The 25,623-nt window shown below is 37.9% G+C and overlaps 1 protein-coding gene across 1 annotated transcript; it reads left to right on the forward strand.

The window, feature by feature from the left end:
- Positions 1 to 23,536, forward strand: LOC141402055 (uncharacterized). The gene is made up of 3 exons (XM_073982683.1): positions 1 to 565; positions 614 to 1,285; positions 20,616 to 23,536. Exon 3 carries the CDS (start codon positions 20,782 to 20,784, stop codon positions 22,705 to 22,707), a length of 1,926 nt encoding a protein of 641 aa, XP_073838784.1. The 5' UTR covers positions 1 to 565; positions 614 to 1,285; positions 20,616 to 20,781; the 3' UTR covers positions 22,708 to 23,536.
- Positions 23,537 to 25,623: the final 2,087 nt, after the last annotated feature.

The following is a 25,623-nucleotide window of genomic DNA, read 5'->3' on the forward strand; positions in this document are numbered from 1 at the left end:
TCCACCAAACAGACAGTCAGTCAGTGAGCCAGTGTGGCACACAAGCAAACCATGAGAACAAACACACCCAACAACACACGTACTCTGTTCGTGTTTCAAATGCCATGTTTGTCGTGCCTTTATCGTTAAGGCAGGGTATGAGAACCCGAATCCGATGCTCAAGCCTCAATCGTTGTGTGTTTGTTTTACTTCTACAACTCAAGTCGTCTTCGCTTACGTTGTTGTTGTTGTTGTTACTTCTACTACCTAGGGTTCCATATACGTTTGGGATTTATATATCTCGGCATGTCTGTCCGTCCATCCAGTTGTATGGAATCCTACCTTCTTTTGCTAAGTATTAAATTCCCCCTTCTGTGTACAAGAGACGTGCACAAAGAGGGTTCAGTTTAAGTGGTGTAAAAAGTTATGGAAGCACCATACCGACAAAAAGCAAAAGCAACAACAACATCATCATCAGTAAGAATACTGGCACTACGGGTGGAATTTATACAACAACTACAACAGATGGCTTGGCTGGTTGTTTTAATACTGACTGTGTGCGGTGTATATGTGTGTTGCTGCCTGAGTGAGTGCCCATATAGAAACAGACAACTGCTGTTATAGCTTGCTATAGTTTGTTTGGTTTTCAGCTTGATGGGTATGAACGAGTCGTTGAAAATCGTGTGTTTGGGTCTTTGGCTTGTTGTCGCGTCTCATTCTGTTGTGAGCAGTCGTTGGCGTCGGTACGATATCGGTTGTTCGAAAAATATAAAAAGTGTTTAACATTTAGTACCACTGATTGTGTGCTGGCTGAGAGGAATACAATATAGCCAGTCCAACAGCAGCAACAACACAAAGAAAGCAGCACAGCGGAAAATAATATCGGTTCACATAAAGACCCATTTAGGGACTTTCTCATTTCAAATAACGGGGTCTGGCAGTTCGGATGTAATCAAAAAATTTGGTTCGCGTGTGTTAAAAAGCAAAGCAAATAAAGAAATAAACAATAACAACAACTGTATGTGAAAGCCAATCAATGAATCATTTGAATGTGTGAAGAAAACATTGAGGAAAAAAAATAAAAGAGAAAAAAACAAAAGCAAAAAACAACAAATGCAAAACTGCATGTGACTCTGACTGATTTTGACACTCACTGACTGAATTGTGTGATTGTATGTAAATAAATAATAACAACAACAGCAAGCAAAAGAACAAAACAACAACAAAAACACTACATAAACAAACGGGGTCTTGAGATTTCACGTGTGTGTTTGACGAACAGCCAGTATTGAATGAAAAATTAAAGGTAATTAAATAATAATAATAAACTAATAGTGATTTTATTTTACTTTGCAAAAAAAGAATTTATGTGTCTTGCCAATTGTTTTGTGTTTGTTTCTTTTGCAATAAATGGGGATTAGTTTGAAAGAGTTAATTTAAACAAAAAATAAATGTTATTAATTAAAAATAAGCAAATGTTATATTTTGATAAAGTGTATAATTTTCATAAATGTACAACAACGAAGACCATGTTTCTTGGTACCCATCTGTCTGTCCGTCTTAAATGATTTAATAAAACCGGTTTACATTGAAGTGCTTCGGTTAGTCGGTCGATTGACCTCTAAAGTCAACATTACCCAACATCAATATAAATTTTAATATTTAATGCAATTGTTCATCTACAGTGTGTCAAGTAAATCTTTTCGAAGGAGAACATGTCAAAAAAGAAAAAGGGGTAACCTATATTAAAAATTTGATATCGAATTTTTATATAATGTGGTGTTTTCGCAACAAGTCAATCGATCTATTTGATTTTGTTAAAAAGTATGAAATTTAATATCGAAAACATTTATTTGACACATAAATTATTGTTGTCGTAATGGATCAGTTTTGATAAAACGTGTCATATAACTTATTACGTATTTTACAAAAACGGATTGTTTAAGTTTCGATTTTTCCTTAAAGTCGCAATTAATTCATTCTCGAATTTCTTCAGATATTTAACTGTTCCAAAAGATAAACATGTGGTAGTGTGATAAAAAAAATCCCAAACTTTGTGGTTAAATCTGGTGTTGGAGCTAAGTTTTGATAGCTCCTGAACTCACAACAATACAATTTCGAATATTCGCTGAATTATGGGTACTTTACACGATATGTTTTTTGCATATGAGTTGTCACTTCTCCCATACAAAATGTATATGCAAAGTGACAACTCATATGTAAAAAACATATCGTGTAATGTACCCATTAAATGATATTACGACATGTTCACTTGACAGATTTTTGCCGGGTCTTGCCAATTTAAATCCACTGGATTTACTTAATCCGGTTATATCTAGACGCAATTTTACAGTGCTTTACAAAATATGGCTCGAAAGCCAAATGGTTGTTCGTGTAACCGATTTTACACCTGCCCAAATGTGAAAGTTTTAAATCCATGCCGAAGAAAGTGTAAATAGTAACAAAAGTCAAAGTTTAGGACGGGGTGGTAGTTATTAGGCCATCTAATTTCGGTTTCAACCTACATACAGTGGTGTGAAAAATAATAAGGACACTTCAATCCATAACCAAGATTAGATTGAAAACTGACTAAAAAAGTGAAAATTATATTAGTTTATTAAATTTATTGTTTTCTTAAAATGTTAAGAAAAGTATTATAAAAATATTTTGATTGCTTGTAACCATATTTTATTTATCTTTTATATTTTATGCGAATTGTCGTAGTTTTTGTGTGTGAAAAATAATAAGGACACTTCATGACATCTTTTAATAAGGACCAAACTTTAAAGAAATTAATGCATGTTTTTACTAAATAATGGTAGATAAAGTGTTTCAGTGTCATTAATACTTTGTAGACGATCCTTTGTTTTCTAGAACGGAAGCGCATCGCCTGGGCATCGAGTCGACCAAATTTTGGCACTTCTCTACAGGTATCGCGTCCTACGCAACCTGTATAAGTTGCCAAAGGTCGCCATAATTTGATGGACACTTTCCCCTGCTTGATTTTTTAACTTCATTCCACAACATTTTTCAATCGGGTTCAAATCAAGGGATTGTATGGGTCATTCTAACAACTTAACTTAATTATCCTGGAACAACTTTTTTCATTTTGCCGTCATTTTTGGGTCATTAACCTTGCTGAAGACTCATTTGAGAGGCACACCCCTTCCGCAAACGGAAGAATTATATTTTTCAAAATTTCAGTGTAATCTGGTGATTTCAAAAACACTTTGAATACTGTATAGAGACCCCACAGCATAGTAAGAAAATGAGCCCCACACCATGCTGTTACCTCTGCCATATTTAGCCGCCTTCAGAGTATATTTTGGGTTATATTATTGATTTTTAGGTCTTCAACCTTGATAAACTCCTCTATCGGAGCAAAAAAATATATTTGGTTTCATCAGAACAAAGAACGGTACGCAATTTTTCTTAGACCAAGAGACGTGATTTCTAGCAACCTGTATTATTTGATGAATATTTTTATACCCTACACCACTACGTGAGAAGTGTATAATTTTTTCGATTAAAATTATACTTTTCTGACACCGTAAGCTCTAATGTGGCCACCACAGAGTGTTTTAGGAGTTGTTGATGCGCCAAAATTAATATTTAAGTAGTTTTTTTATTTGTAAAGATGTGGTAAAAGGATCTTTTTTAATCATCGAATAACGCATTTATTATTACAGGTGCAATTTTTGAATTTCTGCTACGACTTTTATCTTTGAAGTTCACTTAGCTGCATCCTCCACCATTGTTTTTAATAATTCTAAGCTTTTTCTGTAATTTTTCTGTATGAATTTCCTTCTTTATGTAAACATTTAATGATTTCCCGAGTAGCGTGATAATAATGCGTATTTTTACCCATATTTGCAAAGAAAAACTAAAAAATACCGGTAGATTTAACATTTAATGAATAGAAATTAATTCATTTTAAACTTTTGCTTACAGGAAAAAATCACAAAAAAATAATATCAATTTATTTTTACTAAAACGAAAAACTGTCCTTATTATTTTTCACAGCAGAAATCACGGATTTTACGAAAAATATTTGTTTTGTATAAAAACTAAACAGAAAGAAAACAAAATCGTAACGGGATTTCTTATTGCAATACATGTACATTTTCAAAAACGAATTTCCATCGCAAAGTCTTCCATTTTACACATTTTAGGAGCGACCAAAAGTTGTGAATGTCACTGTCCTTATTATTTTTCACACCACTGTATATTCCCAAAAGTGTGAAATCTCCGTAGTTGTGATCCGTACAACTAGGGCTGGGTTATGGGAGGATAGATAGTTTACCTTATCATTGTTGGCACCTTACCGAACCTTATAGTACGGTTACACTAGAGTTTTTTGCCGGGTTAACCCACTTCGAGAGGATTTATTTGACGTTTGCGCTATAGAATTGACATTTTAAATCCACACCCACTGGGTTAATCCGGGGTATTGCTGTCTATAGATGACCTCAAGTGGTCGGGTCTATAGACCACCTCAAAAGGTCTTTTGTTTATAGAAGACCTCAAGAGGTCTTCTGTCTATAGAAGACCTCAAGGGGTCATCTGTCTGTAGAAGACTTCAAGAGGTCATCTGTCTATAGAAGACCTCAAGAGGTCATCTGTCTATAGAAAACCTCAAGAGGTCTTCTGTCTATAGAGGACCTCTGTCTATAGAAGACCTTAAGAGGTCTTCTGTCTATAGAAGACCTCAAGAGGTCTTCTGTCTATAGAAGACCTCAAGAGGTCTTCTGTCTATAGAAGACCTCAAAAGGTCTTATGTCTATAGAAGACCTCAAGAGGTCCTCTGTCTATAGAAGACCTCAAGAGGTCTTCTGTCTATAGAAGACCTCAAGAGGACTTCTGTCAATAGAAGACCTCGAGTGGTCTTCTGTCTATAGAAGACCTCAAGAGGTCTTCTGTCTATAGAAGACCTCAGGAGGTCTTCTGTCTATAGAAAACCTCAATAGGCCTTCTGTCTACAGAAGACCTCAAGAGGACTTCTGTCTATAGAAGACCTCAAGAGGACTTCTGTCTATAGAAGACCTCAAGACCTCTGTCTATAGAAGACCACAAGAGGTCTTCTGTCTATAGAAGACCTCAAGAGGTATTCTGTCTATAGAAGACCTCAAGTGGTCTTCTGTCTATAGAAGACCTCAAGAGGTCTTCTGTCTATAGAAAACCTCAAGAGTTCTTCCGTCTATAGAAGACCTCAAGAGGTCTTCTGTCTATAGAAAACCTCAAGAGGTCTTCGGTCTATAGAAGACCTCATGAGGTCTTTTGTCTAGAGAATACCTTAAGAGGTTTTTTTGTCTATAGAAGACCTCAGGAGGTATTTTATCTATAGAAGACCTAAAGAGGTCTTTTGTCTATAAAAGACCTCACGAGGTCTTCTGTCTATAGAAGACCTCAAGAGGACTTCTGTCTATAGAAGACCTTAAGAGGTCTTCTGTCTATAGAAGACCTCAAGGGGTTTCTGTCTATGGAAGACCGCAAGAGGTCTTCTGTCTATAGAAGACCTCAAGAGTTCTTTTGCTTATAGAAGACCTCAAGTGGTCTTCTGTCTAGAGAAGACCTCAAGAGGTTATCTGTCTATAGAAGACCTCAAGAGGTCTTCTGTCTATAGAAGACCTCAAGGGGTTTCTGTCTATGGAAGACCGCAAGAGGTCTTCTGTCTATAGAAGACCTCAAGAGTTCTTCTGTTTATAGAAGACCTCAAGTGGTCTTCTGTCTATAGAAGGCCTCGAGAGGTCTTCTGTCTATAGAAAACCCCAAGAGGCCTTCTGTCTATAGAGGACTTCTATCTATAGAAAACCTCAAGAGTTCTTCTGCTTATAGAAGACCTCAAGTGGTCTTCTGTCTATAGAAGACCTCAGGAGGTCTTCTGTCTATAAAAGACCTCAAGTGGTCTTCTGTCTATAAAAGACCTCAAGAGGACTTCTGTCTATAGAAGGCCTCAAGAGTACTTCAGTCTATAGAAGACCTCAAGAGGACTTCTGTCTACAGAAGACTTCTGTCTATAGAAGTCCTTAAGAGGTCTTCGGTGTATAGAAGACCTCAAAGGTTATCTGTCTATAGAAGACCTCAAGAGGTCTTCTGTCTATAGAATACCTCAAGAGGTCTTCTGTCTATAGAATACCTCGAGAGGTCTTCTGTCTATAGAAAACCCCAAGAGGCCTTCTGTCTATAGAGGACTTCTATCTATAGAAAACATCAAGAGGTCTTCTGTCTATAGAATACCTCAAGAGGTCTTCTGTCTATAGAATACCTCGAGAGGTCTTCTGTCTATAGAAAACCCCAAGAGGCCTTCTGTCTATAGAGGACTTCTATCTATAGAAAACCTCAAGAGTTCTTCTGCTTATAGAAGACCTCAAGTGGTCTTCTGTCTATAGAAGACCTCAGGAGGTCTTCTGTCTATAAAAGACCTCAAGTGGTCTTTTGTCTATAAAATACCTCAAGGTCTTCTGTCTATAGAAGACCTCAAGTGGTCTTCTGTCTATAGAAGACCTCAAGAGGACTTCTGTCTATAGAAGACCTGAAGAGGACTTCTGTCTATAGAAGACCTCAAGAGGACTTGTGTCTATAGAAGACCTCAAGAGGTCTTCTGTCTATAGAAGACCTCAAGAGGTCTTCTGTCTATAGAAGACCTCAAGAGGTCTTCTCTTTATAAAGACCTCAGGGGGTCTTTTGTCTACAGAAGAGAAGAGGCATTTTCTCTATAGAAGACCTTAAGAGGTCGTCTGTCTATAGATGACCTCAAGTGGTCTTCTTTTGTCTATAGAATACATCAAGATGTCTTTCCTCTACAGAATACCTCAAGACTTCTTCTGTCCATAGAAAACCTAAAGGTCTTTTTTCTGTTCATAGAAAACCTCAAGGTCTTCTTCTGTCCATAGAAAACCTAAAGGTCTTCTGTCTATTAAAGACCTCAAGAGGTCTTCTGTCTATTATATACCTCAAGAAGTATTCTGTCTATAAAAGACCTCAAGAGGTCATCTGTCTATAGACGACATCAAGAGATATTCATTCTATAGAATGCCTCAAGAGGTCTCCCCTCTATAGAATACCTTAAGACGTCTTCTGCCCATAAAAAAACTTAAGAGATTTTCTTCGGTCTACAGAATACCTTGAGGTTTTATTCTGTCCATAGAAAACCTAAAGGTTTTTTGTCTAAAGAATACCTCAAGAAGTCGTCTGTCTATAGAAGTCCACAAGAGGTCTTCAGTTTTCCTCTTCCCGATTGTAAGAAAGAAAGAAAAGAAAATACCCTCTCAGCGTAAGCACTCTTTGCTTCTGGTTTTGTATGGTTTTGGTTTTTCTTCTGAAATTAAACCAAATCTGCTTTTCATTAGAATTTTTTTTTAATATCTTAAATAGAGCGCCGCTGTCACCGAAGTACTGTATACCACCATTTCAAAACCCATTACCGATAATTTAAAGCTGCATATCAGCGGATATTAAAAAATGCTGGAATTGTCGTTTATAAACTTATCACCAATGGTCGTTATTATATTACGCAGCTGGTTGTGGTGTCATACCACTTCATACATACATATACATATATGTGTATGTATGTACATACATAAGAATGGGGAGCCAAAAGAATATTTCTATAATACATTTTGAAAAAGCTGACAGTTTACGGGGTCTTATCACGCTTTACGTCTTTCTCTCTATATATTCGACGTGCCAGTGACTGACGGATGATAACAATTTATGGTTCAGCAACTCTGGCCCCTATTATTTGGTGTGGTCTTATTGGGTGTTTGGGAAATCTAAACGACCCATTGCACGATCTGTTTTTGCTAGAGGGGAGTATACCACCACAATTTACTGATAAAACTGTATAGTTATATAAACTGTACATACATATATCTGCGTGTTTGTATGTGTGATTATTAGGTCAAGATATATGACCAAATTTATATTGAGTAAACAAGTCCGCCTTTGATATAAATTTCTAATTTGTATATGGCAAAAGAATTATTAAAACATGGTGGGTATTTATAAGTATGCAGATTTTGACGTCACCCGAGCAATAATAAAACACCTTGGGGTCAGTCAAAACGTTTTTAGTAAACGGTAATATGTAATTGGAATTTGATTACATATTTAAACCCCTCAGATCAATCTAAACTATTTAGAAATATCCAAGGAGGAGGATTTCAAATATGAACCAGCTAAACGTTTTTAATTGCCATTTAGCTGCTGGACAAAACGAACATTATTTACTTTGTCAAATATCACAACTAAATCTCAAATCAAATCACCAGAATCTTGAAATTAAACTTTCTAAATCAACTTAAAGAAAAATCCCCATATAAACAGATTTTAAACTCAACAGCTAAGACTGGTTTTCCTTCTCCTACTCATATTGAGGCCAATTAATTAGTCATTCTCTCAACAGTAATTGAAAGTTTGTAAGCTATGGAAATTTTGAATGCTAAAAATGAATCAGTCGTATTTAATTTCGTGACTAAACATTTCAGAGAATTTTATTCTTTGATCATGGCCATATTCTAAATGGTTTATAATATCTGATACATGTATATGTACATACAACTGACATAGCTAGAAATACATTTCAACATAATTTCTGGGGTGGGAGTTCCCAGTGGACAAAGTTTGAACTTTTGGGTCACAAACTTTACGTCTTTGAGCATGTCGAAGTAGCTTTGTTCATAACTACAAGTTATTTTGTCGGTTTGACAAATGTAGTAAAATATCATGAGAATACTGATTCTATCTGAAGCTAGCATTTGGATGCCTACATGCTTAATTTTAATAAGATTCAATAAGAAAGTCTTGATTCTGTTTTAGAGAGTCTATTGAGGGAGAGGAAGATCTAAGGATCCCAAATCCATAGCTAGTATTAAGTAGAGACGCTTCATGGACTAACTTTGGACTAGAGACTATCTGCTATCAGGTTTTCACTTCCCCGGCCAGGGGGACTTTGATGAAGGTGAAGCCATTGTCACACCCGAACTGAAGAGGACTAATAGCAGATAGACAGATTAACTAATCTCCCAAGACTTCAATGGGCGATTAACATTATTTAGCCTTACAAATCAACACGACTGCATGGTACATTACATACATCTCCTCGCAGAGACTTTTAAGACATGTATGCGCTTCTCGTACTTAAAGCTGACCTACATTTACAATATAGACCAATTTGTCTTTCTTCCTTTGTATTAAAGACCACGGAAAGGTTGCTAGGTCTGGAAATTAGATCCTTAGAAATTAGATCCCAGCTTGAATACATCCAAGCTTTACATTATTGAAGGCCACCTCATATTATCGTGACCAACCCACTCATGTAAGTCGGTTACTACTTATTTGCCCTTGATTGGTAGGCGTGCTGAGATCAAATTTCCAGACCCAAGCTTTTCAACACTGAAATTTCCTCCATTCTATTGGAATCGATCGAAGAGATGTTGAAAAGCAGGGTTATCAATTCACCTGAGGAAAACTGCTAACAGAGGCTCACAGCAAGGTGTAATAAATCATTAACCTAGTTCGTACTTACTTACTTACTTAGCTGGCCCATTACAGAACATTTGTTCTATAGGCCGAACTAAGAAGAGATCTCCATTCCTCTCTATTTGTTGCTTTGCACACTGGAATACCGCGCCTTGTCATCTCATCATCCACTTGTTTGCGCCATCTATTCCTTGGCCTGCCAATTCTGCGTGCACCGCCATGTGGCATGTATTCATACGCCTTTTTAGCGGGTTCATCATCGCTCATTCTTATGATATGGCCTAGCCAACGCAATCGCTGCATCTCGATACGTTTAACAATATTCATGTCGTTGTATAGCAGATACAGCTCGTGGTTCATGCGACGTCGATATTCACCGTCAACGCAGATTGGTCCATAGATCTTTCGAAGAATTTTTCTCTCAAACACACCAAGCACTGCCATGTCTGCTTGCGCAAGTACCCAGGCTTCGGAGCCATACATCAGCACGGGTAGTATCAGTGTTTTGTAGAGCGTTATTTTTGTTTGACGAGATGTGGCTTTGTTTTTAAACTGCTTACTTAATCCAAAGTAGCATCTGTTGGCCAATACAATTCTTCTTTTTATTTCACAACTGATGTCGTTTGTTGTGTTGACGGAGGTGCCGAGGTAGACGAAGTCTTTTACTACCTCAATATTATAGGAACCAACTTCCACAGTCGGTCCGAGCTCAATGGACGCATTGCGCGTCGACACCATCAACTTGGTCTTCTCACCGTTTACCGCCAGACCCACTTTAGCAGATTCTCCTTCGACCTTTATAAAGGTATCAGTTACTTCTTTTACTGATCGACCCATGATGTCTATATCATCAGCATAAGCAAGTAACATGTGACTGTTGGTGTAGATTGTGCCACTTCTTTTGACGTTTGCCTCTCGTATAACCTTTTCTAGCAGGATGTTGAAGAGGTCACACGAAAGGCTGTCTCCTTGTCTGAAACCTCTTTTGGTACCAAACTCTTCGGAGAGGTTCTTTCCTATTTTAACTGAGGACCTCGTGTCAGTTAAAGTCATTTTACAAAGCCGGATGAGCTTTGCGGGAATACCAAATTCAGACATGGCTTGGAATACCTTTGAGCGCAGCGGACTGTCGAAGGCTGCTTTATAATCGACAAAAAGGTGGTAGGTGTCGATCTGCATCTCTTGGGTCTTCTCCAGGATTTGCCGCAGGGTAAATATCTGGTCAATGGTGGACTTGCCAGGTCTAAAGCCGCATTGGTATGGTCCAATAATCTCGTTGACCATTGGCTTTAGTCGTTCGCACAATATCCCTGACACGATCTTGTAGGCAATAGGGAGTAGACTTATGCCCCTATAGTTAGAGCATACAGTCTTATCTCCCTTCTTGTGGACGGGGCACAGGATACTCAGGTTCCAGTCGTCGGGTACTCGTTCTTCCTGCCAGATGGTGCTAGCTAGCTGATGAATACACCTTATCAGCGTGTCGCCTCCGGTTTTGAACAGCTCGGCTGGTAAGCCATCGGCCCCTGCTGCCTTATTATTCTTCAGCCGATTTATTGCTGTCTTTACCTCATCTTGGCTGGGCGGTATACATTCAATACCATCTTCTGGGATTGGGACTGTGGTATCTTCGTCGTCTTCGCTGCTATTGGATACCAACAGATTTGAAAAATGTTCTTTCCATATCCTGAGTACACTATCTGTATCAGTTACCAAATTACCTTGCTGGTCTCTACAGGAGGATGTGCCTGTACCAAAGCCATCAGTTTGATGCTTGACTCTTTGGTAGAATTTTCGGACTTCATTCTGGCTCCTGTACATCTCGATTTTTTCACACTCCCGCTTTTCCATCTCTCTCTTTTTCCTGCGGAAAAGACGTTTCTCCTCTCTCCTTTTCTCCCTGTATCTCTCTCGTGCGCTACGCGTTGCTACAGATTGTAAAGTAGCCTTATATGCCGCATTTTTCTCTTCGGTGGCAGCACGACACTCCTCATCATACCATGGAATCCTTGGTGGAGGTCTCTGGTATCCAAGTATGGATTTTGCGGCTGTTTGCATGGAGTGGGCAATGCTTTGCCATTGCGCTGATATGTTATCGGGATGAGGAGGGCTTTGATTAAGCAATTGGGCTAGTTGAGTGGAATATGCTGTGGCTATCTGTTGTGATTGCAGCTTACCGATGTCTAACTTTCGTGTTGTGTCTGTTCGTACTTTGTTTGCTACGTTTAAGCGGGTGCGTACCTTTGCTGCAACAAGGTAGTGGTCCGAATCAATGTTTGCGCCTCGGAACGATCGTACATCCAACACGCTCGATGAATGTCTTCCATCTATCACAACATGATCAATTTGGTTTCTTGTTTTCTGATCTGGAGACAGCCAGGTGCCCTTATGAATATCGAGATGATTAAATCTGGTACTGCTAACTACCATGTTTTTTGCAGCTGCAAAGTCTATCAGTCTCATACCATTGTCAGATGTTTCACTGTGGAGACTGAATTTCCCGACTGTTGGGCCAAAGATATTCTCCTTTCCAATTTTGGCATTAAAATCGCCTAGAATGATTTTAATGTCATGGGCAGGACAACGGTCCTAGTTCGTAGTTGAGCCAAAACTACTCTGCCTTGCTGACGGTGGGTGGTGCCGTATGCCGATTATGTAGTAGTGCTTGATATTTGACGAATTTTCACCAAGCCTGTCCGACCTTATGCCAGGTGCTCTGCTACAACTGGCAAGCTGAGCCTATGACAATGGTCTTGGAGTCAAGCCGAAGAAGACGGAACTCGTTCACCAGAAAATGGAAAATTCCTAATTCTTGCCTCCATTTTTGGACGTAGTTGAATTGGTACTTTCTCCGGAAGCTAAATAACTTGGTATAGTCCTGATCCATTACTCGACATGCAAAAGGAATACCGAGATGCAGACGAAAAAAGGTCTTATGGTAGTCTACTCCTACAAGAACTCTATTGTAAAAAGTTAGGGACTTAGAACACAAGTCATACACTGGCTGTATATAACCGTGGTTCTGCCCATTTTTTGGACTCGTCTGGTGGCAATTGTTTGGGAATAAAGGGTAGGCGAGGCAACCCGCTGTAGGTTAGGTTTGGGGATGTGTAGTCAATATATATTGACTACGCCACTCGGAGACCTTCCGATCCATTGTGATCATTCATAAAAAGAGGTTCAGAATTACCTGAAAAGACAAGAGAAGAGAAAAGAGGATGTGGTGGGGAAAGTAATAATAAACGGGTTATTAAAAGATGAAGATATAATAAAGAGAGGGTGGTTTATTTGGTGATGGTAGAAAAACTGTCAGAGAAGTAGTTACGCTTATGGGTCGCGCCGTCCCAGCCAATTCAAATTTTTGATGATGTTGTTTATGATTGTTGGTTCCATGTTTGAGTAGAAGGTTAAGCTTGGAGGAAAGCATATTCCTGTTAATCGATATGGCTTTCGAGTTAACATCGGGCAACATAACATAAAATATGCTCAATCGTCTCCGTTTCCTCCTCATCTTCACTGAGCCTGCAATAGTCCACGCCATCATCTTGCCATTTGCCGATAAAAGCTCGGATGTTGCAATGACCGGTAATGACTCCCGTCAATACCCTGATTTCTGACTTATTCAAACTTAAAAGTGAAGTTGTTCTCTTTGCTGATGGAGTCGGCCAAATGGCCCTTGACACGTTGCACCTTGGTTCATTATGCCATAGTTCCTTGGCTTGTTCTTCAAAGAACGTCTCCACCTTCCGAAAAACGTGACATATGGGTGGTTTGATAGAATCAGTGATAGCTTGACTTGTTGATTGAGATCCATGTCTTGCCAGTTCATCTGCCTTCTCGTTTCCCACAATGTCACAGTGTCCCGGTACCCAGCAGAGTCGGACAGCGTTAGTGAGGTTCGCCAAAGCAGTTCTACACTAAAGAACGCCCTCAGACTTGATATTGGTTGATTTGATAGCTTTAAGAGCCGCCTGACTATCAACGAAGATAGTCACCGGTTCAAAGATTTCAGCATCCAGACTTTTTATCAACTCTGCGGCCATTTTGATCGCGAAGATTTCTGCTTGGAAAACACTACAGTCGCTGTTCAACCTATATGAGTATTCGAGGCAAAGCTTTTCGCAGTAGACCCCAGCTCCGGTACCTTCTTCCATATTGGAAAGCCAGACCGTCCAGAGGAGGGTTACTAGGGATCCAGTCATCTCTACTGGGGATAACGACCTCAAAATCTTTTCCGAAGATTTTGACATTTTGTGTAGAAGGTATCTGAAATAGCGGACTGATATATATACAAAAATAATCTATGTCTGGAAAAAAATCGATGTGCGGAGTTATAGAGTACTTCTTTGTCCGCCTATCAATAAGAAATTTTCAATTCTTTCGATGGTTTAAGGTCGCACCAAGACAATTTTCGTGGCCCCCAGCTTTACAGATGTACTAATGCACAATGTATTAGATTACGTAAGGATTTAAGGAGCTAAGACTATATTATTGTAGACGCTTCACTGGGAGACCCAACAGTCAATTGTAGTCTTCCTTTAAGTAGAAGAGAAGATACAGAGTGTAAGAATAGTAATAGATTTAGACAAAAAGCATAGAAAATAGGGCTTCAAAGAGGTCAAAGAGAGTCCACAATGAATGTTGAGTCCATGTCTGATAGGTGTGAGACAGATGAGATCTCTTAGTCAACAAAAAGTCTGTATTTAATGTAACATTGTTCACCATTGGTTTAGTTAAACTTAGAGCACGTTTACATGCAACTGGATTTAGTTAATCCAGTGGGATTCAATTGTCCAATTCATTGCGTATACGTCAAATAAATTCTCATAAAGGAGGTTATCCCGGCAAATAACACTAATGTTAATATGTCATTAGTTTCAAGATGGAATAGAATAGTTCACTACCCTACTCACTACAGGTGCCACCTTCAATCAAATTTTCTTTTGCAATGTAACAAAAACCTTAGAAAATATCGGGTGAAAAGCCCTTCTCTCTAAGAAATGCTAAACAACAAAATCTTATAAAAACTCAATTATCACTCTTCTTCCTTTCATATTCATCCATTTCATCCTTACACACACCTTATCATTGTTCAATGCCCCAAAAACACACGCAAAGAAGTATGTATCGTACCTTTCATGCATAAATGCGTCGTATAAACATCTGCATAAACGTATATAGCCATTAAATGAAATTCAATACCCCTCTTCAAAATACCCAGATAACTGAAATCCCAAATGAACCCTCATCAAGGCGAACGATGAAAAAACCATTAAACATTTATGTATGTATACTTAGGGAACAGCCAGCCTCTATAAACAATACCCCAGAAAAAAAAAATAAATATCTATCTGTATGAGAAGTTTGTGGCGTGGCAGACAGCAGGCGGCAACGTTAGTGGTGTTGCAGAACCTCGAGCTACAAAAGCAAGCAAAAAAGAAACAAAAACTGTTATACACAAAATAGCCTCTAAAGAAGAGGAGGGTTGAAAGCGTCTGTTTCGAAATAAGGGATCAGAGAGAAGCCAACTAAATATAAATGGGACACGTTTCGATGAAAACTTTGTGGTTTATGATGGATGGAAATATAACATTTCAGGAAACAAATGACGAATATTGATTTGCCTAAAGCCATTCTTAGTCATATAAAATTATAACAACTGCCTACATTTGGCCATTAATTTTCTCTGTATACCCACCTAGTATTAAGAGTCGGTCGTCACATTCATGGATTACGAACGATAAACGGACGGGAGTATAGCTGCAAAAGTTGGCATGTTGGTTTTTACTGCTCTACTACCTGCCTGAGAAACCATGTGGTGGTGGTGGTAGTGGAGAAAATGGTATGACAATGCTAAGCATGGCCGTAACAAATCTCATATTCCACTAAATCAAATGAACTACCTCTTCAAAACGGCGACGAGGTAATGGTACCACTACTACCTTCACCAAAAATAATAGCAGCAGCAACAACAACAGCAACCACTACCACACAATGGCTTATAGCCAACCACCGACAACCAAGCAGTGAACTGGGTTTCTTCTTTAAAACTCTTATATGGAATTCTCGAAGAAAAAAGAAGCAAAGCAAAAAAACTTGAAACCAGTTTTATGGTTTTCGTTTTAATACGGCCCACTGACGGTTTCATTTGAGTAATACCCATCTGTTATTTCCCAAAAGAAATAGCTATAGGTAGACACACTCGATTCACAAGAAACCTAAGCAGTTTATATGAAAGCCTCCATATCTGATGATGATGATATACAAAGCAACTCTGCTGCCCCACGACGTTTGGAAATGCCAAATGTTTCCGCCACCGGAGGTATAAAAGAAGAAAAATAAGTAAAAACGAAGCACGTAGAGAACTGTATAGCTCTGCTATACTAGGTAGTTGAGCACATAGATTATAAATCTAGATATTTTGTATAGATACAGAATACATATATGAGAAACAAATGTCAATCAATGGAATAATGCGGATGACTGGTTGTTGCGAATGAATTTTGAGATAGATACTTTAAATCATTATCAGATTAAGTTGAGGTTACGGAAAATGAGGTTACAGTGGAACACTAAATATCACGATACATTAAAAAGAGGACAAATGGCATTGGCCGGCGTAAGATAGAGACAAATTTTTTGTGAAGATTTTAAAATATAAAAAAAGTAAATGGACAGTCAGTGTGACAATACTCCGGCCACTGATCATTTTTCTATATACTTAACATAGCCTTAATATGGTTAGCGTAAGAAGCAATGCAGTCTACACAGAAAACAAAACCATTACTCTTCATATTTTGCAAGAAATTGACTTGGGCTGGGTCTTTGGAACACTCGGGTCATTATCAAGTAAAGGGTGGAGAATGAAACTATAGCCTTGTAACGCAGAAATGCACAAAGACTACCGAAAACATTAGTGCGAGAGGTGTATGAGGGAGTGACTCTAAAAATTCGGACATTTCGGGGATCATATCTGAGGAATTATTGACTACTTCTAGCACTCATCCTGAAACTGGATCTTTTGGGAGTAATAGCTAAGACCTCGTTACAAAAGAAGCCATGCTCTCTGGTTTAAGGGTAACATAGTAGGAACATGGGGAAACATAGTTCCGACATTTTCGAACTAGGTTAACAGTTTCCTTTTATTCATGTACGAATACACGAGGCCTTGACACCTAAAATGAGATTGATCTATCCCACGGCAGCGGGTTCTTTCGTACCGGATTGACCCGAAACCATTGTGTTTCGGCCAGCGGTTGCCAACCCAGCATTAAACCTATGCTCCTACTTAGGTTTCATTCGGTTACAACAACAACAAAATGAGGTTGCTTGTGGCTGTCATCATAGCAGTTCTAGTTCTCGAATGGCCAGCACCACCAGATATTTCTCGCGATGTCTTTTTGCCTCAGAGGACTTGGGCCTGGGGCTTTCCGAAGTTCCGATTTCCTCGCAAGTGAAAAATGGGACGGTGTACGTTTTTTGGTTTAAGAATTTTGGCTTGTAAAGATGGTACTAGACGCGATAAAGTCCGCTTGGTCCCTAGCCTCGATATCAGAGATTCCCTTTTTGCAAGCTTCGGTGGTATCGTTACCACGGGACAAGACGACGGCTTTTCTTCCCCGACAGCTTTAAGGCCTACGTACATAAGCTGCCTCGCCTGCTTACCTTGCTTGCTTCTGATAAAAGAATAAAAAAGAAATGGGCAACCTAGTCCGAAATTTGCTCGACCTTCTTTATTCTTTTATTTTTATTATGTCAGAAATGAAGTAGGAAAGCAAGGCAACCAGGCGTGGCAGCTTATGTACGCAGGCCTTTAGAGTATGAGGACTCCGACGGGTGGTTTCACCTTCAGTAGCATATTCATCTCTTTGTTTTTGCAAGTGCCACCATCCTAACAGATTCTTGTTGCTGTATTGGATTTGCAGACCAGATTCAATATCCTCAACGGAAAGGGAGCCGGGCTCATCTGAATATCGGATTTACTGTATTTGTTTTCCTCGCCGGACTGCCAATGTTGCTTTCGGACGAATTGGTTGTCAGTTAGGAGACTGGGATACGCCTTATTGGAAGAGTTATCTTGGATATAAACCCAAGTTTCAACATAATCTCCCTAAAATCCTTCTCCGACATCATATTAGGATCCTCATTAATCAGATCACTCTTAAGCGAGGTACACACGATCAGTTTTGACTGTCGATTTTTCGCAATTATCGATAACTGTCCAACAACCACAAAATATTTTGTGATTGACTGGTGACTGTCAAAAATGAACGGACAGTCAAAACTGATCGTGTGTACCCCACTTTAAGCCCCTTACTTAGTCCTAGATTCAGTTCGTCAAGATTCAAAATGTCCCACATATGAAAACCTTAAAAATAAGTCTCGTTTATTATCCGCATCTGCTGCATAAAAAAGCGTTTCGTTTAACATTATCGTGTAGTTTCCGACCTATTGATACCTTCCCAATCTAAAAAAAAACCGCACCCAACTTTCATCCTATGCAAAAATAAAAATAATTTCAAAGTTTTCGTATGTCCCACTGTACGAACGCAACCACAATTTAGAGACCGCCTAATTGACACTGACTCGAAAAAATATAAACTTATGGCATTGCATGACTCAGAGTTCTTCTCGAAATGTGCAAAGCAAACAATTACAAGCAAAACGTATTGCTTGGAGATACTCATTTCGTCTGACATAAGACCGAATGGAATTTTATATTCTTCAGCGAGAGAAAGGTGAGGGGGGGGGGGGATTGGTTTAAATATATCTGAAATTTTTTAAAGATATATTTTCGATACTCAACGTTTTGTTGTTTTCCAACTTTAATCACGTATGTATCTTCGCAATCAGTAACGGAAAATTAAAACTATATCGCTTGTAGGCGGGGGTGTACATATAAGATACGATTTAACGCTCATCTATCATTTTGAATTGCTGTGTAGTATACTATCTGGGAAAATAAAAATTATATAACTAAATATATAAGTCACCCCATTTTCAAAAACATCTGCAGCATTGGTTGTAGATGCGATAGCATCAATTTAAGTTTCCTTTACATAGACGTAAAGATTTCTATTTTATCCCTCCCTGTGGCATTGTGTACTCATGCTCGTTTGCTCGAAGGTATGGATCAGAGGGAAGAAGTTTGTACGGTATATACATACATATGTATGTAAACTGAATACATTATACTACATGCACACAAGCATAGATAGTTCTTCTTATGCCAGCTAGCTATACCTAAAACCTGATATACCCTAAGCACTTTCGACAACGTTATAGTATACCGAACAGGGAAAAAAACTCTACAACAGTCTTTGGTTCATCGCCTTACGATGTCGATTTTCTTGACATTCATGGTTTGCGTGTTCTGGAAGTGGAGAAAAAAGTACACAGCAACGTTGAGAATAAAATCCCCTGCCTGTTTTTGTATACACAAGGGAATTGAGAAATATTAAGCTGATTGTGTATGGGAACTGTGTGAACGGAAGATGGCAAACATGAACAACACCGGATAACCCGCAGTTCGTACAGCCAGCTCGTTCGCTTGCTTGCTTGTTTGTATGGTTCGTTAGTTGGCTGACTGCCTGTCTGTCTGTTTGCCTTTCTACCTATACAATTCCAAGGTTTAGTATTCATTGTTGTTGCAGTCATTATTTTTTGAACGACCCACCCATATGCTATTTGAGATTTCGTTATCCAAAGGAAATCAAAGTTGGACGTAAAATATTTTCGATGTGAAAGAGTATAGTAAGATTTAGGGTTGGATTTGCCATTTGCTTACGTATAAACATATTTTTATCTGCTGAGAGCTGTTACGGGGGCTGGCGGGACTGCTTTTACAAACGAGAAAACACTTCCAATTTAATTGAATGAGAGTCAACGTACTTTTAGGATTTTTTTTGAAAATAAATTCATAATATATAAAGAATTTTTAAATGTGGTATTTAAAATTATTGTTAATAGGTATTTAAAATGTATACTAATAAATAATGTTTCGTTTGAGTTTAGCTAATGTGTAGTACATATCAACTTACCTCGAGCTATACCCAATCATGTTAATATTGTTACCATTATGCTCACTTCAAATCCAAATACATAGATGTTTAGGTGAACTTTGTGTTTAGGTGTCCCTTAAAGTGAGTGTATAAATATGTAAATATGGAACTAGGTACTTGTTTGCATTCCAAACAATATTTGTGATTTTTATTCAGATTTTCAGAGCATCTGACAGATTTTTTACTTAAACGTCGTGTGATAAATGCGACATAACTACATAACCTTATAGCCTGTTTATATGTTTGCAGGGTTAACCGGATTAAATAAACCCACTGGGTTTCAAATGTCAATTCCATTGCGCAAAATAAATCCTCAAAAGAAGGTTATCACGGCTAAAAGCTCTAATGCAAACGCCATTTTAACATTCTTTAGGAGAATTTATTTGACTTAAACGGGGTATGCATTAGAGATTTTTGTCGGGTTTATCTCCTTTATGAGGAATTATTTGACGTTTGCGCTATGGAATTGACATTGAAACCCCCAGTGGCTTTATCAAACGTACTCTTACCTTACGTCTTGCATGCCACGGTGTGAAGAAAACCTGGAATCTGTTAAATGTGCATTAGAACATCAAAAAGAAACAAATATTGCATAAAATATTACCAATTTTACAATACCATATTATTTTGTACCAATTGATAAAAAAATAATGTAATTTTTAGTGCAAAAAAAGAGTCAGAAGTCAACGCTAGAGAATCCCATTAGAAATGCGTATCAGGGTTGAAAAACCTTTAAATGCAATTTGGCAACTCTCGTCCATAAACAATTTCTCGATAATAAACATTAATAATTTTCTTTTTATGCGGTAAAATAAGAGAGCATTGCCACAATTAACCACAACGTTGCAAAATTCATTATTTTCCCGAATATACTTCCTTTTTTCCAAATAAAATTTAATATTTAACTGACAAAAGGGCCTAGTTTCTTTCCTTTGTTTTGTTTTCCTTTTGTACACAATGTTGCCACATTGTTTTTAAATACAAAGTTACTCGTGCCAAATGGTTACTCTTGTATTTTGTGAACGAGTAACCAACCAACCCTGCTGAGTATTCAAAATGTAATTCTCTTTCATTTTTGCTTCTGTCTCTTTACAGTGGTTTCGCGGTTTCTCTCTATTAACAATGAACAACAACAACAACGGCCACGTGTGAGAAGAGTACGACACCACCAAAACATTAAAAGTAAACAGAATATCAAGAATCAAAACAAAACACTAAAAAGTCAAACAAGTTCAGTGGAAGTTGGAAGAAAATCCAGAGAATGCCAACCATAAGACGTTGTTGTATTGTGGGATGCAATTCAAACTCCCGACTAAATCCAAATCTGCAATTTTTTCAATTTCCTCGACCAGAAAATCCTTTCTATAAACTATGGACCCAGGCATGTCATGCTTCATTGAGCCGTATTTTACCCTTTAAGAAACCTGTTTTATGTGCCGAACATTTTGCTCCCCATTGTATTGGTGGACGTCGCTTGACAAGCAGTGCAGTACCCAGTCTGAAGCTGGACGTTCCATCTGACATCAAATCGGTCGAACAACGTTCAATGGTGGAGGAAATTGAACGTAGTCGAAAATGTGCATACATAAATGCCGTTGTCTATGAATGGTTGGTAAGGGCCAACTTGAATCCTCAATTACGTGGTTCTATTACTCACGGCATGATCAAGGAAAAGGCCGATACAGCCAAACGAATTATTGGCTGTGACTCTTTTATGGCCGATAACCGTTGGTTGAATCGTTTTCGTGAAAGTCATTTGGCTGGTTTTGCCCAAAAATTGGCATCGAATCAATTGAAACCAATGGGTCCATCACTGTGGATACCAGATATTGTACAGGAACTTCAGCACATGTTTCCGCCCACAAATTCCGAACATATGGATAATTTTGAAAATGTACCAGAGCAATATGTTAACTATATGAAGCAATATGGTGAATATGAGGAGGAAGATGATGTTGCGGAGCAGGAACAACAGCCGCCACCAAATGGTTATGGAAATGAGCACAACAGCAATAATGGTGGATATCCTGAACAAAAAGTGTCCAGCCATAATTATTATCAGCAGCCGCCACCACAACCCTATGAAGGACAACAAGGTTATTATCAACAACATGCAATGCACCAGCAGCAGCATCATCAGCAGCCTCCTGTGGTGCCACCACCACCTCCACATGCAAATCCCTATAATCCTTATGGACATCCTGCTGGAGTTGGTTTACATCATCCAGCTTCCAGTTATAATGCCTATCACGATTACTATACCAATGACAGACATCCTTATCAGCCACATCCAGCTGCCGCAGTGCCGCCACCCATGCCACCACATCATAATTACAATGGAGGTTATCCACAACATCATCAGCAAATGCCCCACCAACCCTTACCTCAAGGACCACAATCACACTCTCCGGTTCAACATCGGCCCACACCACCACCATTGGCACAATTTCAAGCTCAACCTCAAAGGCCATCATCCCATTCACCGGCGGCTCAATTTCAAGCTCAACCTCAAAGGCCATCATCCCATTCGCCAGCTCAAATTAGATCATCACCTGCAGATCCTTTGCAATTCGAAAGAACATCATCGCCAGCTGTTAAAAGACCCTACAACGATGATCAAGATCATAGCAATAGTTTACCACCTAGCAAACGGGCTTCACCGGTCCAAAATGAGTCGTCCACGGCACATTCGCAATCTCCTTCACCACGACCACCATCACAATCACCCGCAGCCAAAACACCACCGCAGCAAAATGAGGCTATGGAAACGAACAGTAGTGATAACTTTAAAATTAAATTACCCTCCCTGGCAAGTGTGAATAGATCGAACAATGGCACACCCACACCTACTCCCCAAGCAACCTCAACACCAACAAATGGAAATACCAATCACAGTTCCCGTTCATCTTCGCCAAAATCACAAATTGACAAAAATAGCACAAACGAAAATGGTCATGCCACCAGCAATGGTTCTCCTGCCCCCAGTAGTAGTGTGGATGCAGTAGATACCACACCTAAAGAATTGGAAACATATGCCCAGGCATTGGAATATCTTAAGCCGCTTGAAGATTTTGCTTTGTTCAAAGAAAACTTCCGAGCAATTGGTCTTATTTCGCAATTAGAGACTATTTTAAAGAAATACAATCGTCCGCCAGTCAATAAAGTTATAAGCAATGGATGTAATTAAAAAGATAGGGTTATGTTTACATTAGCACTCATTGTTACCTATATTTCTCCATTGTCCGTAAAGTGGATGCAGATAGAGAAATTTTCATTATAATGAGCGCTAAAGTGAACTTACCACAAGAACACATTTATACTTGCACTTATTATCGTGATAATAGCATTGTCTTGATTTATTTAAGTCATTATGTAAAGATAAAGTGAATTTTTTCGTTTAATTTAACACAGAGCCATTATCACGAAGATAAACGCTAGTCGAAACATAATTAAAGGCAACAAAATGACAATTTGTAAATAGAAAAAAAATGCTTAGACAATGTTTACTTCAGACCGGTTTAATATAAAAAATGTAACATGTCTATTGTGAACATGGTGTTATAGTTAAACTTTTGCCACAAGAACAAAATGTCAAGATTTTAAAGATCTTCTGAGATGAAACGGTGGAGTACTTTAAGTTCAACTCCAAGAATTTTTCAATTGTATTATTTTTTTTTATATTTGCTCTGTTCCAGAACCTGCAAGAAGCTACTATTTTTTACTACGATAACAATTTTTCCTTTACGTTATCGAACAAAATAGTAAAAATTAGTATTTTCTTGCAGTACTGGAACAGACCATTTGTAACGTATGACTGATTACTTGTGTATGTATATGTACCTATATTATTGATATTAATTTTGTGAAATTACAAAAAATCTCATTTTTTTACATAAGCTGTTATATATAAGAATTTTTTTTAAGTTTTGTTCTGTTGTAAATAGAAGAACACAGTATACTCCTCAAAATGAAATAAATGTAATTTATAGAAAATATATGAAAAAAAGTAAAATGTACGAAGCTTGTGTGTTTTATGGTTGGAGAATGGGGCTATACAATAATCTGTTATAGTACATTTATATATAACCAGATTTAACAAACCCACTAGGTTTCAAATGTCAGCTACTTTGCGTATACGTCAAATAAATAAATCCATATTAAGAAGGTTAACCCTGCAAAAGGCTATAATATTAACATGGCCTTATACTATGTTTACATTTACGAAATCCACTCGATTTCAACTGTCAATTCCATTGCTTAAACGTCAAATGAAATCCAATGGATTTCAGATGAGTTTTCATTTGGCGTATGTATACACAAAGGAATTAACAGTTGAAATAAACTAAATTTCGTAAATGTAAACAAAGCATTAAGTTGTTATTTCTTAATTTTATAACTAATGCTTGGTTTACATTTACGAAATCCCCTCGATTTCAACTGTCAATTCCTTTGCGTATACGTCAAAGGAAAACTCATCTGAGATCGATTCTATTTCATTTGACGTTTGAGCAATGGAATTGACAGTTGAAATCGAGTGGATTTCGTAAATGTAAACATAGTATATGTATTTCAAATTTGAAATACACGCATGGTACAATAATACAGGTAGCATTATCATGCCAGCTGATGGTAACATAATGTGTCAACTGCATTGAATTGATGTCAAATGTTGACACCTTATGTTACCAACAATTGCCGATGCGGCTACCTGTGTATTTGTACCATGAATACACGTATCATGGTAGAACAAATATAAGGTAAAGTAAATACTACAACAAATACAACTCGAACAACAACCACAAAGGAATTTGTTTTTGTTTGTAACGTTACTGCCAGTTGTATTTGTAAACAAAACAAGGAAATGTCTATAAATTATTAGAATTTAAAAAACTAACAATTTTTCACATTTGGTTGAATATTTTGGAAAACTTGAATAAAAATTCGTTACATTTTCAATTTTCATGTTTCCACATCATTCCACTAAATGCATAAATTCTCGCAGAAAGTAGAATTCTTGCAGAAAAGTTTGGGGTCGCTGAAAATTCATAGAAAAGGAGAAGCTGTTTCAATGTTTTGTTTTAGAAATCAAAGAAGCACAAGTTTATTAGGGCTTTAGTTTTTTAAATTTTAACAAAATACCTCACATATTTACAAACGTTGTATCGCCTCTACAAGCGGGGATTTACTGCGCGGCTTATCGTTCGAACTTGGAGGAGGTTACATATCATTGATATGAAGAAGTCTTTCTGGGAAATGTTTTTTTCCGAATGTTATATTTTTTTTCTCAAAAAATATATGTCCCCAATGTACATCGAAATAGAAATAAATGTATAAAATGTCATATGAAATTTGACACTAACGTTACAACCCAGTTCAGTCAGCTGTAGCTTTGTTCCTTTACTTTTTTAATGGTAAGAGTGGTAAAAGAGAAAAGTGTCAAAATTTTTCAAAATTGCTCTCTCATGAACATTTTTACCAGAAAAGTAAAGGAACGGAAAAATGGTAGATCCGGCAGCAATGTCAGAAAAAAAACAAAAAATCAATTTTCGTCTTTTATTTCACAGTTTTTAATTTAGTGTAGTCAGTGTTCGACTTTTTCTTCGGTTTTTCGTCCATTTTGTGAAATAATCGTCAAACAAAAGTCGAAAAATCAGTTCTGCCATTTTCTACCTGCAGAAATTTTGCTGGTAGCCTGTGGTAGAAGAGAAAGCCATTTTCGCTCTCTCTCCCCTCTCACTCTCTTAAAAATTGCTTCCAGTTTTGCCATTTTTCGGGGTTAAGGAACGCTTTGCAGGTTAAAAATGGTAACAAATGGTTAAAATGGTAACCTCAGGTAAGTAAAGGAACACAGCTTGTGTATTGCTGCTACCTTTTCTTATTCTACCATGTACACGTATGTTGGTCCCAATTTACATTGGGCGAGTTTACTTGCGGCAATTGTCATTTTGTAGGAGAGAGAGGTGAGGCATATGGTAACCCTTTGCCTCTCAGCACCCTCTCTCACCTACAAACTGACAATTGCCGCAAGTAAACTCGCCCAATGTAAATTGGGACTTGTTTTTGTTTTGAATAACGCACACGCACTAATTTAGGTTTTGCCTTA

Source organism: Musca autumnalis, unplaced genomic scaffold (assembly GCF_047663935.1).
Source record: "Musca autumnalis isolate F117 unplaced genomic scaffold, ASM4766393v1 scaffold_4, whole genome shotgun sequence".
Taxonomy (NCBI): Eukaryota; Metazoa; Arthropoda; class Insecta; order Diptera; family Muscidae; genus Musca; species Musca autumnalis.

Bases quoted from the DNA above. Each gene is read 5' to 3' on its own strand.
- LOC141402055 (XM_073982683.1), top strand. From the start codon at position 20,782: ATGCCAACCATAAGACGTTGTTGTATTGTGGGATGCAATTCAAACTCC.